The sequence below is a fragment of the Sinocyclocheilus rhinocerous genome, unplaced genomic scaffold (assembly GCF_001515625.1).
Source record: "Sinocyclocheilus rhinocerous isolate Xijiao unplaced genomic scaffold, SAMN03320098_v1.1 scaffold1569, whole genome shotgun sequence".
Lineage (NCBI taxonomy): Eukaryota > Metazoa > Chordata > Actinopteri > Cypriniformes > Cyprinidae > Sinocyclocheilus > Sinocyclocheilus rhinocerous.
This window is the reverse complement of record NW_015663506.1, coordinates 523,484-537,466: the sequence shown is the minus strand read 5'-3', so window position 1 is coordinate 537,466 and position 13,983 is coordinate 523,484. Positions and strand designations below refer to the sequence as shown.

Below are 13,983 nucleotides of genomic sequence, written 5' to 3'. Positions count from 1 at the left end.
CCCTTCCTCGGGCCTCACCTTACTTATCCGTGCGTGGGCTGATGACTCTCAGCTGTGACCAATCAGCCCGTGATGAGCGTGTGCAGGTGTTCCTCGTCCGTTTCCAGGGCAACGCTGATGTGAGCTCGGGACGCTCGTCACAATATATATATGTATATATATATATATATATATACACATACATACATATGAACACAAAATGAACACATACATACATATATATACACATACATACATATATATATAAGAAATTTTTCTTGAGCACCAAATCCAGCTATATATTAAGATATTTTAATATATATTAAAATACTATGGTATTATAGCATTAAATATATTAAAGTAGAAAACAGTTATTTTAAATATTTCACAATATTACTCTTTTTACTGTATTTTAATCACATAAATGCAGCCCTGGTAAACATTAGCGACTTCATTCAAAAACACCCACATTTCTGAACGGTAATATAATTCACGCCAAAAAGTAAATTCTGCCATCATTTACTCATATTTGTTATTTAGTTTAGCTTACAAATAGTTCAGTTTATTATTAGTTTATGGGCAAAATATGATCATTAAAAATGATCTTCGTGATGGTTCGTGACACAACCACCAAAACATCAAACCACACATTAAATATAGCCATATGATTTGTGCATTATATATGAAGTCTTCTGAAGCCATGCAATAGATTTGTGTGTCCAAAAAGAGCATCTATGACCAAAAGTATGGACTACTATAATTAACATTTTTATTTTACATTTATGGTCACTTTGAACTGTCATTGTATGCAAAAGAGCTGCATGAACATTCTTCAAAAAATCTCCTTTTGTGCTCCATGGATCCAGTAACGGCGCACGTCTTGGAACGACATGAGGATGAGAAATTTATGACAGAATTTTCATTTTTGGGTGAACTTTAATTAAAATAAACAACATTTACCACAAAGAAAAGCATTAAAACATTCAAGCTTTCCCTCAAGTAAAAACTCCTCCTCAGCATCTGCACTACTTACAATTCTGACAACAAAGCAAACAAGAGTTTTTAATGACCCGAGACAGTGAGCATCTCAGGAATATAATACCTCGCAATATGTTCAGCATAAAGCAATAGATGAAATCACACAGCGTAACATATTTTCCAAAACACCCTGTATCTTAAGATGGAATCGTCTGTTTTTTTCACGTTTGATGTTTACCAGACGCCAATTAAAAACAAGCTCTGCTGAGGATTGGTTCGCCTCACTCATCCGCCTACCTACAGAAAGACTCAGCCTCGACTGATTTTTTTCAGCTCTCTGCTCATGTCAATCACCGTTCTTGCTCTCTGCAGCCTAGCAGCAGCCTACCACCCTATCCTCCTTTAGGAAACCGAACGGAAAAAAAGCATAAGCAAGTGTAAGAAAAAACACGAAGAAGAAACTGCCAATCTTCCAACTCGCAAAACACAGATCACAACATCACAAATATGTCGCTATTACGAAAATGTGACCTGAACCATTTGAATGCTCACGACAACAAAGGAACAGAAAGATCAAGAAAAAAAGTCACCAACAAGAGCACTTTCATGGGACAGAAAGTCTTGTGAAAGCTTTGAGGCCTTATTTGCCTTCAAAGTCCTCCAGCCATCCTGGGTGTAGGACGGGCTTAAGTGCACCAACATAAGGCCCAGCTCTGTGGGTGTCAGATTTTAGCCCACTAATCACAAGCTCAGAAGTCCTTCTCTGTTTTGGAGAGGCGTTCGTCCATGGAATGCGCTCTTTGCCAAAACCCCTTTTTGAAGTCGACCGCAGTTGTTATGATGAAACTTGGGTCTCATTTTGAAACTTGTCTCATTCTGTGACATCAAATAAGGAGAATTAAGAAACAAGAGCAAAACAAAGTGAAAATTTAGACCCTTAGTGTTTATTCATGCTTGTTTACAGTTAAAGGAATAGTTCACCCAAAAATTAAAAGTTGCTGAAAATTTACTCCAAGATGTAGATGAGTTTGTTTCTTCACAGATTTGGACAAATTTAGCATCGCTTTACTGTCATAATGAGAGTTCAAACAGCTGATAAAAACAATCATCCATAATCCACACGACTCCAGTCCATCAATTAACAATGGATCTTGTTGCAGTTGCATGTTTGTAATAAACAGACACTTTTATTACAAACAGACATTTATAGGCATTTTTTTCAACTTCAAACCATTGCTTCCGACTAAAATGCGAGTCCTCTTTTCATAATATTGCAAAAAGTCATCTCATCTGAATCGGGAGAAATATGCACATACCCAGTAACAATTGCACAGATCAAGTGAACGCAATTCAAAATAGTTCTAAATATGTGACGGTGGATTTTGATGTCAGAGGACAACAGTGGATGGACTTTTTCACTGGAAGAAGCATTATCATGGATTGTGGACTATAAGCCACAGTTTAAAGTTAAAACTCTTCTTGGATTAGTTTTTTTACAAACATGCAACTTTTTGCTTCACAAGACATTAATTGCTGGACTGGACTAATGTGGATTGCTTGTGGATCAATGTGATGTTTTTATCAGCTGTTGACTCTTATACTGACGGCACCCATTCACTGCAGAGGACCCATTGTTGAGCAAGTGATGTAATGTTAAATTTCTCCAAATCTCTTACGATGAAAGAACAAACTCAAATATATCTTGAATGGCCTGAGAGTAAATTTTCAGATTATCTTATTTTTGGCTGAACTATTCCTTTAAGGCATATTAACAATTAAGTTACAAATAATTGTGTTTCTATTAAGGCACGTTTCCAATTAATGTGTGGTAAAAAGGCTATCATTTCAAATCAGTAAAAATTTAAATTAAAACAAAAATCAACATTGGTATCTTAAATGTTATGATTATGCTAAAATAATCTATTTTTGCTTCTAATTTACCAGTAGCTCTTAGTATTCTCAACCAGTGTCATACAATGGTCACGTAACCAGTTGAGTTATTTTGTTAAAAGGCCCTTAACTGCGTCAAAAAAGGGACTTTCTGTACCTTAACAAAAACCACAAAGCCTTCCTCTAACCAACACTTTTTTTCTTAATACTTTCCCCTGTGGGACATAACCTTGTGACAGTCTGCTACAGCAACTGAAGATATAAGCCTCATTAGAGCTAAACGTGCAAGCAGCAAAATGACTGAAATTTTGTCATTTAACAGGTTGACTGAGAAAATAAATGCTCTCTTTCTGGGGCAACGAGGTTAGAATTCTTCCTAGAAACCAAAATGACAGCATCTGCATTAGTCAGATGCTTGCTGACTCCATGCAAGCGTAAGTGACAGTGGGTCTCAGCCTGGCGTGGGTGTGCCTGTCAGGAAAAGCCGCTGTTGTCTCTGCATCCTAGAGAAATGAGAAAGCAGCCGCCTGCTGTGTCTACGCCCACCACAAAAATCCCCCTTCCATTTCAAAGGGCGAAGACTGCACAGAGATGACATTTTCATCTGGTCTCCTCTAGATTTTGGTTTAACGTTTTTCTTCCCACTGCTTATCTTTGCTTTTGCTTCAAGACTGCTTTTGCAGGACTTGACATTTTAAGATGGCTTAAAATTGCTGATAGACAATGGATCTTCCACATTTTATAAATTTTACTAGTTAGCAACAATTAATTACGTTTGAGCATTAAAAGGCTCCCATATTTTGATCAATAAATTTTTTTAAATGATTTCACAGAGACTGCACTCACAAAGAGCCGATTGAATGCGTTAGAAATGTATATTTAATATAGAAATTTTCATGATTTTTAAGGTTTTAACAGGCAGACAATGCAATGTGCTCAGCCTTCTTCCAGTTTCCAGTGTTGTGAACAAATGGATGTAATATCAGAATAGTATTATTATCAGAATAGCTTCTTCTTGCATTTTTATACAACATTTAAATAAATTAAAAATTTAAATAAGCAGTACAAATCTATTGTATTCTGAACTTGCCAACTAAAACGAAAACATTTTTGCTGATTTAAGTAGGCCTAATGCTGAAATAAAATAAAATCTAAATATTAGATTGAAAAATTTGAAATGTTGAAAAGTTAACTGAAAGGTTAAAGCACTAAAATTACTAGGAAATAAATGAAGACTGATATAAAAAATAAATTAAACATAAATAGTAAAATTTTAAATAATAAAAATGACAAAAGCACAAAATTACTAAAACTTATGCTAAATTTAAAACAAAGACTAAAAATAAGAAGAAAAATAAAAACCAACTGAAAATAGGCCTACTATTAAAAACTACAATAATACATAAATCTAACTAAATGCTGTTGTTTATTTTTAAACCTTTGACTGCGGTTTAAGGCCGGACTAATCGAACACTAAACGCCACAATCGACTCCATTAAGACAATTTAAACTTTGAAATAGCTTTTAATGTGCTTTTTGTGTATTTAACCACTTTTTTTGTCATTTAGAGTTTTACATGATAAATTTTAATTGATAAATGAGTAAATTAAATATCGGAACCCATCATGCACTCTGCAACTGTTAGTCTGGTCTGGGTTACAAGAAGTCCACCGAATTTGAAACCGAAAACATTAGCTTAGCTCAATGCTAGCTTAGCGGATCAGTCATTAACCTGCTGTGTCTGTCAAAACCATCCATTTAACACAATAATCCACAAAAACATGGGGAAGTTAGTTGCTTTTATACCCGTTTTAGCACTTCTGTGTGCTTCCTGGCAAAGTGCAGAAGGAAACAAAGGCTATTCATACGCAGGTAAATGATTTGAGTCATATGCTAAACAGACTGCAGCACAAACAAACATAACTAACATTACAAAACAGTTACATTGTGTATAGTTGTTATTCGACATACCTTTATCTATGGGATTTTGAATGCAATAAAATCACTAGGTGCAGTTAAACTATTCTTTATTTGTGTTGTGAACATATGTGAGCTGGACATATGTATGTCAAAACCTAATGAGGTCTCTAAGTTACTTATACTTACTTTTCATACCTGTGATGCTTTCTAGATAGGGACCTTGTTATTTTGTAAAAAAAAAAAAAAGTTATATAAGTGTTACATACGTTAAAAAAAAAGACTATAAGGAAATATAACGTGGTATTTGGTTTTCCTGTCTTTTTTTATTTTAGAATAAGCAATATGGATTACAGTTTAAGTATCTGAGATTTTCAGCATCCAAACAACAATAACCAAACATAACTGGTTTGTCTGCATGTGTATGTAATCCTTCTAACCTGATAGTAATTTCTGACTGAGCATCTGTGAAGGTTAGTTGTGACTAATGAGGCCTTATTTTAGGCCCTGTAGTCCCTTATGGGGTCTGTTTTTCCTCATTGTGTCCAGTTTATGTCCATGATGAAAACAGTGTGAGAAGTGTTTATGCATTAAATGAATGTGTTCTTAGCACAGCAATTTAAATAATTTTTTATTAGGAACCATAGCAGACAGTGGAGTCATTCCAAATAAGCAGACTTGACAAGTTAGATTCGTGGATTATAACTAGAGGTCGACTGATACTGGATTTTACAGATAACAATAACTAAGTTGGATTGCACTGGTTGATAACCAGTTAGTCAGTCCATACTTTTTACAATGAACACTGAATGAAAACAAACATAACTCTCCCAAGTAAAATAGTGCTGAACTTTATTACAAAAATAAAAACCGTGAACCATGAAAATGTACTGTACTTTTTAAATATTAATTAGACCTATACCTTGATCATTCATGTTAGTTCACAGTGCATTAACTAATGATAACAGATAGAACTTTAAAATGTATAAATGTATCAATAAATGTTGAAACAATGAACAATGCTTCTACAGTATTTATTAACCTTGATGTTACAAAAAGACTCTTTTTGGTAAAGTGTTACCATTTCATATAAATCCAAACAGAAATATTTTAGATGCAAAGTCGGCAACACCAAAGCTCCAAAAGTATCAAAAAATTTATTTTTTAAAAAGACTGTCGCATAGCATATGTTTTTTTGACGCTTCGAACACGCAGGCTCTTCATCAGACAAATGAACAACACTGATATCGCAAACTTTATAAGCCTACCTCCAGGTGATCAAAGGTCACATGACCATACAATATTATCGTGATAATAATAATACCAAAACAATAACATATCAACCAAGAAGAAAATATTTCTACTTGTTTTTTGGTCGAGCACCCAGTTGAGATCGATGTGCGTGCTTTTGCCTGCTCTTCAATATAAATCCAAACAGTCATGCCTTTAGATGGCCATCTTTATCTACACAAAGGCCATAGCATTATTATTTATTTAATTATTAGCTTACCATCAACTAACAAATCTCCTGCAGTATGAGGAGATTTATGAGCCCCAGTTTGGGAAACCCTGCCGTAAGTGATACATCTATTTATAAATGAACAATATAAATTGTGTGAGTAATACTGTTGGATAGAAGCAGCCACGCATGAGCATGTCAGGTTTTTAGAAAGTGAGGATGCTGCAGTTGTATTAGTTCAGTGATTAGGATGAATTTAGTCTGTGGGCAGAAGCTCTTCTGGAGCCAGTTGGTCTTTTTCTGGGATGCTTTTGTACTGTTTTAGACATAGAAAAGAAGAAACGGATGATGGGGATTGTTAAATCAAAGCAGAGGAGTAACTCTGATCCTTCCCTGATTCTGACAGATTGTACCTATGTGAAAGGAGACAGTGCCCACGAGCATTCTGGGAGTCGGTGCTTCTGTTACAGCCCTGGTACAGTAATCAAATGGAAGGACATCTGGTCCACCTTCAAGGTAATATTACATCCTGCTGTAATATTATTTACTCTTAATGTAGTGTTTTTTAAATTCTTTTTTTAATTGGAACAACATAGGGTGAGTAAATAATGACCCAAAAAATAATTTGGGTTAACTCCCTTTAAATTGAATGCTGACAAGACACATGTTGTTCACAGGTAAACGTGACGAGTGATAATGACGTCTTTGTCGTGTTCCCGATGGAGACGGGAAATTGCCACCTTCCGGATGATGTTCTGACTGTTATTAACTGCTTTGTTGAACACTACTGGCCGTCCACTATCCAAAGGGAGAAGTCTTTGGACATTCCTCTGGTTGATAAAGATGTCTGCTTCATGACCAAGTCACCTAGAAGCAATACTGAGTATACACTACACGTCTCCAACAAAAGTGAGCCAGAAAATCACTCACACTTTATTCTTACAAAGAGTAGTTTGGCATTGAATCATGATCGTTTATGTTCTTTTACAGGGTTAAATAGAATGTGCTTCCTGCTTTTTGTGTGTGGGCTGGTGCTGTTTTTCGGAGCGGGAAACATATGCAGGTAAGTGGCAATTTAGCTGTAGTTGTAGATGTTCTCATCTAGAGATATTCTGCAGTAGAGTGTCAGATTTAATTCTGATCAAGGGTTGTTGTTTTTTCCGCAAACGAATTACACCACCTTAAACTGGGATAAGATAAAGTAGTTTAATATAAAAATGACACTACATTTTAAGGAATTGTTCACTTAAAAATTTAAGGCATTTTCTGAAGAATCTTTATTCAGCCTTTTTTTAATAGAGACCAGAGACCATGGTAAAATTGGTCAGTGCACCTTTTTGTGGTATATTCTGAAGTCATCATCAGTTGATGCCAGCTTGTGCTGTCTGGATAAGGGATATTCAGTTCAGTACATGATTTAAAATGTATAAAGCCTTTATTAAAGTGGTTCTCAACTAGGGGGCCGCACACTTCAAAGAGTGCTGCAAGATGGCTTAAAATGAGTGCTGTCAAACGATTAATCGCATTCAAAATAAAAGTTTTTGTTTGCATAATATATGTGTGTGTACTGTGTATATTTATTATGTATATATAAAGACACACACACATATAGCATATATTTTGAAAATATTTACATGTATATATTTATATTCATATAATTTATATTATATATAAATACATTTAATGTATAAACATAGCATATTTTTCTGAAATATATACATGCATGTGTGTGTATTTATATAAACAATAAATATACACACAGTACACACACATATATTATGTAAACAAAAACATTTATTTTGGATGTGATTAATCGCGATTAATCATTTGACAGCACTACTTAAAATATATTTTTTAAAAGCTTTCAAACCAAGCTTTAAACTAAATAAACAGCTAAACAATTAAACAACTAAAAATAGGGTCAATATTATTTTACTTCATGGCCATTTAATTGTAATTTTTTTTTTGCGGTGTAAAATAATAGAAATGTAATGGAAATTTCTGTAATTAATGTGATTTTTTTTATGTCAAGCTTTAAAATATTATAACAGGCAAAAATAGCTTCATCTGATTGAAATAATGCAAAACCTTATCCCATAATCATGAACATCCGGAAGCGCCATGTAATTGCATTGGTCATAAAGTGTGAAATACATTTAGTTCTTGAAATGCCTGGAATGACAGAGTTTATAAAATTTTTATTAATTTTAATATTCTGTAATTGTTTCAATATATTGACACTTCTAGTTTTTGTAAATTTAAAAAGTTTAAAAGTGAAACTAGCAGCTTTGTCAGCTGAAGTATATTAGCTCACATGGGGGGGGCTTTGAATATGCTCTTGAACAGTGGGGGGCCTTGCAGTTAAACTGTTTGCTGAAAATCTGTCTGTCTACCAATGCTCTGAAGTCCCACCTGCATTAAGATTGAAAATTGTGTGCATTCCACACATGATTTGATGATAAAAAGGCAATGGATTTCACGTGTGTTGTAACTAGGGAAGCTTTTTCTTGAATAACAAGCTAAATTTCAGTGATTTTTCTAATGCAAAAAATATTATATGAATATGGTGCACAAGTCATGTGGACTACTTTTATGTAGCTTTTACAGTGCTTTTTTGTCCTTTTTGAAACTTGACAGCTATGGTCACTTTAAATGGATATTTAATTCATTTGTGGTTGAAACTTAAAACTTATTATTCTAACCGACTCTTCTTGTTTTCCAGGAGCCCACTGTTCTTCTACACCACTGGAGTTATACTAGGAGTCATCGCCACATTTGTTTTCCTGACGCTTGTGCTCCGAAACTTCGTACCAAAGGTGTGTAATGCTTCTGTCACAACCTTGATCATGATACACAGTATCACATGTTTCCTCACACTGATCAAACATGTTGGATGAGTAGTATGAGTTTAAGCCTGTCATGCTGGCATTGTCTCCGCCGATGAGATTAAAGATAAAGGGAGGTGGAGACTCACTCCTCGACACAAACATCCTCAGGCATGTACATCATCGTAAGGATTTGCTGTGCAATCAATTACAGAATGATTGGCAGCTCACAGTTTTGGGGCAGGTCAGAAGGTCAAGCACATTCACTAAGGCTTTGTTTTTCCCCCCCAGCGAGGCCTGTTCCTGGTGTTGTTGGGCGCTGGCTCTGGTCTGTCCTACATGGGGATCCAGAGGGTGTTAAGTGAATGGGATGACATCATGACTGAGCACTGGATGGAATTACTGGGTAACTAGGCAACCCTTTTCTGTTACAACCCATCTTGCCCTGTTTTCCTTTGCAATCATGTCATCAGCTAATTACATCAGACAGTAAGCCTTCGCTATTAATGTTAATAAATGGTCTTTCAAATGTACCTTTTGTACAGTTTTGCGTTTCAGTCGAATGCCACGTGTTGTCTGGTAATTTGCTTGACGTGTTCTTTATACAATAGAATAATTACTGTACATGTCATTTAGACAGATTATCCTTCTACACTCTCGCTGCATGTTTCATCAGCTGAAGCGCTCGCATTAGTACATGCCAGCATCACATAGTAACAGTTTAGAGCAGATTGAGATTCACCTTTTGTATCGTATATCTTGGCTCCGTTAGTGTTATAATATATGAGGGCCAAGTATTTTGAATGCTGAAATGACTGCCTCTTGACTGCTCAATAGACTCTATTCTCTGCCAAATCAATTTCCCTCTTCAAGCACTCGCAGTATGTAAATGCATCGGTGTTTGAATGCGAGAACCACAGGCATAGATTAAGGGAAAGAAGCTGCAGTGCTGCTGGAACATTGATTTCTATGCCTAAAACAAAAAGGCTCTGGGAGGATTACAGCCCCAGTGAATGTCTGCTTTTTTGGCCCTTTTATTTCATCTTTGTTTTTCTTCTTCTTTGTTTTCTCAGATCTACTGTAACATTAAAGGAAATGTTCAATCAAAACGGTTAGGAATCACTTTATAGTGAGTAAATAATGACACAGTAAATTAATATAACCAATTTTGTTACATTTATTTATCACCATTGTTCTTTGGATTGTATAATAGAGTATTTAGCAATCCATTGCTTTGTTGCAGCAATAGCCCATAATGTTTGCATTCAGTGAGTGTAGTAAGCTTGGCAAATATACCACATGACATCCATTATTTTATATTTATGTTACACAGTCACACAATGCACATTTTAGCAAGTGAAAGCTTGCCTTTAAGGAATGGTTCAACGTGACACTGGGTTGTTTCAATGTGTATAGATCTATTGTGACTGTTGCAACCTGAGTGTTGTATGTACGTATTATTACTGTTGCTTTATGGGCTGTTTATGACAGGCAAGCTCAGGCAGGCTGCTTCTGAATGACACAAATTGGGTGTGCTTTTTTATTGTTACCTTACTACATAAAATGGTAAGGTGCTGTATGTATGCATGCATGTGTAGGGAGGTCAATAATACCAAGCTTGTGTTTGAATGCGAGAACCACAGGCATATTAAGATTAAGGGAAAGAATCCGCAGTGCTGCTGGAACATTGATTTCTATGCCTAAAACAAAAAGGCTCTGGGAGGATTACAGCCCCAGTGAATGTCTGCTTTTTTGGCCCTTTTATTTCATCTTTGTTTTTCTTCTTCTTTGTTTTCTCAGATCTACTGTAACATTAAAGGAAATGTTCAATCAAAACGGTTAGGAATCACTTTATAGTGAGTAAATAATGACACAGTAAATTAATATAACCAATTTTGTTACATTTATTTATCACCATTGTTCTTTGGATTGTATAATAGAGTATTTAGCAATCCATTGCTTTGTTGCAGCAATAGCCCATAATGTTTGCATTCAGTGAGTGTAGTAAGCTTGGCAAATATACCACATGACATCCATTATTTTATATTTATGTTACACAGTCACACAATGCACATTTTAGCAAGTGAAAGCTTGCCTTTAAGGAATGGTTCAACGTGACACTGGGTTGTTTCAATGTGTATAGATCTATTGTGACTGTTGCAACCTGAGTGTTGTATGTACGTATTATTACTGTTGCTTTATGGGCTGTTTATGACAGGCAAGCTCAGGCAGGCTGCTTCTGAATGACACAAATTGGGTGTGCTTTTTTATTGTTACCTTACTACATAAAATGGTAAGGTGCTGTATGTATGCATGCATGTGTAGGGAGGTCAATAATACCAAGCTTGACATTTAAAAATTATGTTGACATTTTCTCTTTTCTCTTTCTCTGCAGTTTATGTGCTAATATCTGGCTTATTTAGCTTTGCTGTATGCTATAAACATGGCCCCATCACCAACAAACACACCCTCAACTTTATGACCTGGTGTATGCAAGTAGTGGGCATGGTTTTGGTGTACTATGGGATCACATTCCCCCCTGCCTGCTACGTACTGATCATGTTCCTGTTGTGCTGGAAGATTGTGCCCTTGGCCTGGAGCCTTCTGCACTTGATCTGGAGTCTTCTAATGTGGATTTGCAGGTAAGAAAAGCACCACAAACTGTGAAACAGGAGAGAACATTTTAGGGCAGGTCTTTGTATTTTCCCCATCCAATTGCATTCAAAAACTGATCATGGTTACTTACCAAAATGAAGCCAGGAGGTTGGAGGAAAGAATTAAAAAGGGCTGGTGACACTATACTTTTTGTTCCATTGACTTCCATTCACACAAAAGCGAATACAGGAGACAGAAGCTCATGCTAATTTTGCTGCGCACCAAAGTTCAAGTTTGGTGAACTCTGCCCTGCGAATTCGTATGACGTGAAAACATGGTGTAACCAATAGTAGATTGATAAGTCACGGCATGACGTCTTACAGATTTAAAGTTTCATTATTTTAATTCAGCTAAGAATGCAGCATTGCAATACAGTGGAGTAGATTGCATAATTTTTCATTTTGGATGTGTAACATGTTGAATTCTCTTTTTAAAAAAAGACTCCAAGATTATGCTCAAAGTCTAGCGTTACCACGGTTTAAGAAGGATTCATAATGTCAGCCAAATTAGAAAGTTTTCCCAGAGACAAAATCAATGTTTCTTAACATATTGGCGTCACACACAAACACACACACACACAAAATCTTCAGTCTTCTTTTTTGCTTTGTGCAAATAATGTGCAGAGATGAATTGTACACAATAAGACATGCATTAAGAAAAATAAATATGGTAATTTTGAGTTCATGCTGACTAAGTCTAAGATGGAAACTGAAAGCTAATCGTATGCTGAAATTAACCTTTGAACAGGTGAAATAGGCCTATGTAATCATAAAAATGTGCATGTATTAACTTTGACTTTCTGCCTTCAGTCTCTTTTACTCATTCCTGGGCTTGTTCTGGAGGAAGAAACGGCCCAAGGTCAGGCTACTGACTGAGGAGGAATACAGAGAGCAGGGAGAGATCCACACCAGAGCCTCTTTGGATGAATTACGGGAGCACTGTAACAGGCCTGGCTTTCCTGCATGGGACACTGTGTTGAGGCTGCGATCACCACATAGGTATTTATATTTTGTATTCATCAAAATAAGCATGTTCAAAGGTCACACGTACTGTATACATCCCATTTTATTTAATGATGTTCCTCACCAGTTGTTTCTGCCTCTTTCAGGTATGCAGAGTTTCTGCGCAGTGGCAGCCACATCACCCAAGAGGAGCTTCAGAATCATGAGAATCAGTACGGGCTTGGCGGGGCGTACTACGAAAACGTGCTCTTTAACAGCAGCTCCAGCGACACCCAGTCGCACAGAGGAGAAGCAGAGGACACTAGTGAAGACGAGCTGGAGAGAAACAGTCCTCCAACCCACAATAACGTCCCCAGTCCTGATGTATATACTCCAGCCGTCTGCCCATATCCCCCTGTCACCTACACCCCTCAGCCAGAACCCATGGATCCAGAAGACCAGGATTTCTTTTAAAATTGTCCTTCTGTCTGTAGGATGAGTGATTTTATGTTCATTTTAAAGAGACTTTTTTAATTGCAAAATATTTTTAGGAAGGAATGACTCTAAGGAACATTAGTAGGTCCATAAGGATTGTAAATATAATCTTTAGCTCTCATTTGCGTTTAAATTATCTCTTTCAGACGGCGTGGGCTGTTATATTTTTTTAGCAGGAGTTTGTATTCTACTTACCCAAGTGATGCAGAGCTGGGAATAACACCGTATTGTACATACTGTATGTTAATAGATAGTGACTGTGCTGCTCTTAGGTATATCAGATCATCAAGACATCATTGCAGTCGCTAAAACATTTGCCTCAAATGCTCAAGACAATGACTCAACACATACAGTACCACAGCATTTATGTAATTTAAGGAAACAGTGTCCTCTAGTGTTGGTTAATGAAACAGTTCACTTATAAGTGCAAATTGTGTCTGTTGTTTACTCGTCCCCATCTTAATCTAAACCTCTATGTCCTCATTGGAACAAGTAGGGGACGTTTATCAGAATCTACAAATTATCATATAGTGAAACTAAACGAGGACATACGGTTCCTAAAAGCTCCAAAACTGACATCAAAGCATCTTAATGGCTTGCGCGTTCTGTTCCATGTCTTCTGACGTCATATGAAAGAATAGCAGAACGTATTATTATTGAATAACAACTTAAAATTTGATCTATTTATCACACAAAGCTATCCTAGTGGCTGTTCAAAGAAAATTCGTTTTTACATTCCACTATGCTACTTTTTCATTGTTTTTTTTTTAATGTAATTATGAACTAGCTATACATGTTTGAACATTGAGTTGACTTTTCGCACCTTTTTTAGCACCTACCGGAA

At 36.1% G+C, this 13,983-nt stretch overlaps 2 protein-coding genes across 2 annotated transcripts in view; one reads left to right on the top strand and one right to left on the bottom strand.

The window, feature by feature from the left end:
• Positions 1-13,983, bottom strand: part of LOC107728923 (major facilitator superfamily domain-containing protein 6-B-like) — a 35,630-nt gene that overhangs the window by 4,171 nt on the left and 17,476 nt on the right. The window lies entirely within an intron of this gene.
• Positions 4,507-13,957, top strand: LOC107728924 (nuclear envelope integral membrane protein 2-like). The gene is made up of 9 exons (XM_016539258.1): positions 4,507-4,719; positions 6,630-6,739; positions 6,901-7,132; positions 7,214-7,286; positions 8,946-9,039; positions 9,340-9,454; positions 11,444-11,690; positions 12,513-12,701; positions 12,812-13,957. Exons 1-9 carry the CDS (start codon positions 4,629-4,631, stop codon positions 13,116-13,118), a joined length of 1,458 nt encoding a protein of 485 aa, XP_016394744.1. The 5' UTR covers positions 4,507-4,628; the 3' UTR covers positions 13,119-13,957.

What these genes read in the sequence shown, in the direction of transcription:
- LOC107728924 (XM_016539258.1), top strand. Translation starts at nt 4,629, where the DNA reads ATGGGGAAGTTAGTTGCTTTTATACCCGTTTTAGCACTTCTGTGTGCT. An exon ending in ACATCTGGTCCACCTTCAAG is followed by an intron (nt 6,740 to 6,900) that starts GTAATATTACAT and finishes TGTTGTTCACAG; the next exon opens with GTAAACGTGACGAGTGATAA. An exon ending in ACTACACGTCTCCAACAAAA is followed by an intron (nt 7,133 to 7,213) that starts GTGAGCCAGAAA and finishes GTTCTTTTACAG; the next exon opens with GGTTAAATAGAATGTGCTTC.